Genomic DNA, 2,634 nt, shown 5'->3' on the forward strand with positions numbered 1-2,634 from the left:
GTGTGCGATCATCCTGAACTCCCGCCCAGCCTCCCTCTCCCACCACCTCTGCACCAGTCCTCACCATCGCCTCCGCGGTCCCCTGTCAGCCCCTCAGCTCAACCTCAGCCCACCATCTGTGCGGTGGGATGGCCACAGGTCTGCCAGTCTCCATTGGATTCTTGGCTATATCATTTATTAACATTCTCTTCCTCCACCATGGCTCCACCCTCCGTCGGCTCCACCGTGCGTCGCCTTCATGGCTGCGGCCTGGGTCCCCCCTGGCTCCTCCTGCTCCAAGTCCCTCCTGTCTTCTCCCTGGCTCCTCCTATTTCCTCCATGGCTCCTCCCTCCTTTGTCTCCACCCTGGACTCTGTTCACCATCCTCCTCCGGGGAGTCCGTCCTCCGCCCAAACCTCCACCTGGGTTGTCTGCCTGCCTTCCTGCCAGCCTAGCACCATCCCCTGTCACCATCCCACATCCACTCCTAAGTCCCCCTCCGTCCCACCCTTTCTTCCTGTGGCGCGAGGTCACGCCTTCCGGAAAGGGGGCGAACTGTCACACCCCTTCGGACATTTTGTTGTGTTTTCATCCCTCATGTGTTCATTGACCCTGTTTCTGTCTCTCTTTCATTAGTTAGTTCCTTGTGTGCCCATATTTGGTTATGTTCCTGTTTTTGTTATGTTATTATTAGTTCATCCTCCTCAACGGTCTGTCCCTCATCAAGCTCCCCTATATTTAGTCAAGTCTGTGCATTCTGTCTTTGTCCAGTGTTAAAGATGAGTTGTGCGTGTGCTACTGCCTACCTTCTGTGGATTCTTTTGGTGTGGATTATATTAAAGACTGTTTGCATTCATCCTAGTCTTCGTCATGCGTTTCTCACTCCGCACCATGACATTAGGGTTACTTGCATGTAATTAAGAATAACTATTTGTTATTATAATAGTAAGTACATGTAACGTGTAACAAGGACACCTTAAAATAAAGTGTTACCCTATCTTTTTTTACCCTGTAGTAGTGCATAAATTAGTTGAGCTTTTATTATTGTAATTTCTGAAGACATTACTTTTATTTCTTTTTGGCTTCTGTATTATCATCTCTATATCTCTGACTCTCACAGGAAAGCAGTAAAGGCCACACTGGTTCTTCTGCCACTGCTGGGCATCACATACATGCTGTTCTTCGTCAACCCTGGCGAGGATGAGATCTCACAGATTGTCTTCATCTACTTCAACTCTTTCCTAGAGTCCTTTCAGGTGAGTAAACCAGCCCAGTCTCATGATGAAAACCTACCGTTTTTTGCAAGATGCGAAATACGTAGCACCATGTATGTTTCGTGACATATTCGGTATGAAATATCCACTAAGTGGCGCTAAAAGAGTGTTTTAGTTTTTTCCCCGGAACAGATGAATGTACATGAAACGTTGGTTTTGTACGTGTCACCGCAGTTCTGACTTGAAATGTCCGTTGATTGGCACTATAACTATAATGCCCCATGACGTTTTAAAATAACGTACCATCTGCACTACACTTAAACCTAACCGATAGTATGAACAAAAGCGAATATGACATAAAAACGCAATCATGCAATTTTAGCTTGTTTTTCGATCTCTCATCTTTGAGCTCTTTTATCGTGAGTCATGTTTTTCACAGGATTCGTGCCCAAGGATTCCGTATCCTAAATCAAATTCCGTGCCAGCTGACCTACCGAGTAAGCTTGTTAATGCCAGAAATCGAAAAGTGGAGCTGGTTAAGTGACGCAGTCCAAAACTGTGTACAAAAACGATTAAAAGTGCTTGCTGTTTTACTGCCTCTAGTGTTCATTTCTGTTGGAAACTGCAGTGATATATACTTATTGGTACGCATTTCAAAAACGTTCCCACAGGTCTGTTTTCTTCATGAGATCAGGTTGCAGCCAACACAGTTTTAACCCTGATTAATTGTGTTAAAGCAGATCCGAAACTAATCTTTACAACTTAGAGGTGGAAATTCACTAAGAATAAATTGCACCCACTGATAGAGTTATTTGCACATGCTGTCTTTTACAAAAGTGCTGAGGTTTGTCAACAAGGCACATTGTATAATAAGCCTGATTTGCATTGAAAATAATGACAGTCACTGAATCTAAATATGGCACTGTGTATTTAAGTGCATTTAGTGCTTGCTTAAACTGGATTGCAGGTGCTTAAACATCACATATTAAAGTGGTGCAGCTGTTCAGTGTTTTCACCCCAGAAGCTGCTTCACTAAAGGAAGCAGTTATTGTTTTTGCAAAAAAAAAAATAGTCGTTTGCACGACGAAATGTGTGTGTTTTGAGGTTTAGTGTTCTGTTAAACCTCACCCACATGTTTAGAATTTCCTTGTGGTACATTTCTCACAGTCCACAATGTCATCCGATGCACACAAGGTCAATTCTGTCCCGTTTTGCACCATTTGCTTCCTGGCATGACACGGTGGTCTCTCACGCATGTTGAAGCCATGTTTTCTACGGATTCATCTGCCTCCACATCTGTCCGATTCCTCATGGGAATGTCAGTTCATTTGTGGGGAAAATTTAATGTATGTTAAACGGTTTAATGCAAACAGATTGTTTTGGTTAGTTTTGGAACAATCCTGATCAAACTAATAAAAAAATGTAAAATCATTAATAAATA

The 2,634-nt window shown here is 43.4% G+C and overlaps 1 protein-coding gene across 1 annotated transcript in view; it reads left to right on the forward strand.

The window, feature by feature from the left end:
* Nucleotides 1–2,634, forward strand: part of LOC107694956 (corticotropin-releasing factor receptor 1) — a 76,985-nt gene that overhangs the window by 66,947 nt on the left and 7,404 nt on the right. Inside the window, exon 8 of the mRNA XM_016494682.1 lies at nucleotides 1,100–1,235. Within this exon, the coding sequence (XP_016350168.1) occupies nucleotides 1,100–1,235 (136 nt within the window). The remainder of the gene's footprint in view (nucleotides 1–1,099; nucleotides 1,236–2,634) is intronic.

This window comes from Sinocyclocheilus anshuiensis, unplaced genomic scaffold (genome assembly GCF_001515605.1).
Source record: "Sinocyclocheilus anshuiensis isolate Anshui unplaced genomic scaffold, SAMN03320099.WGS_v1.1 scaffold214, whole genome shotgun sequence".
Taxonomy (NCBI): domain Eukaryota; kingdom Metazoa; phylum Chordata; class Actinopteri; order Cypriniformes; family Cyprinidae; genus Sinocyclocheilus; species Sinocyclocheilus anshuiensis.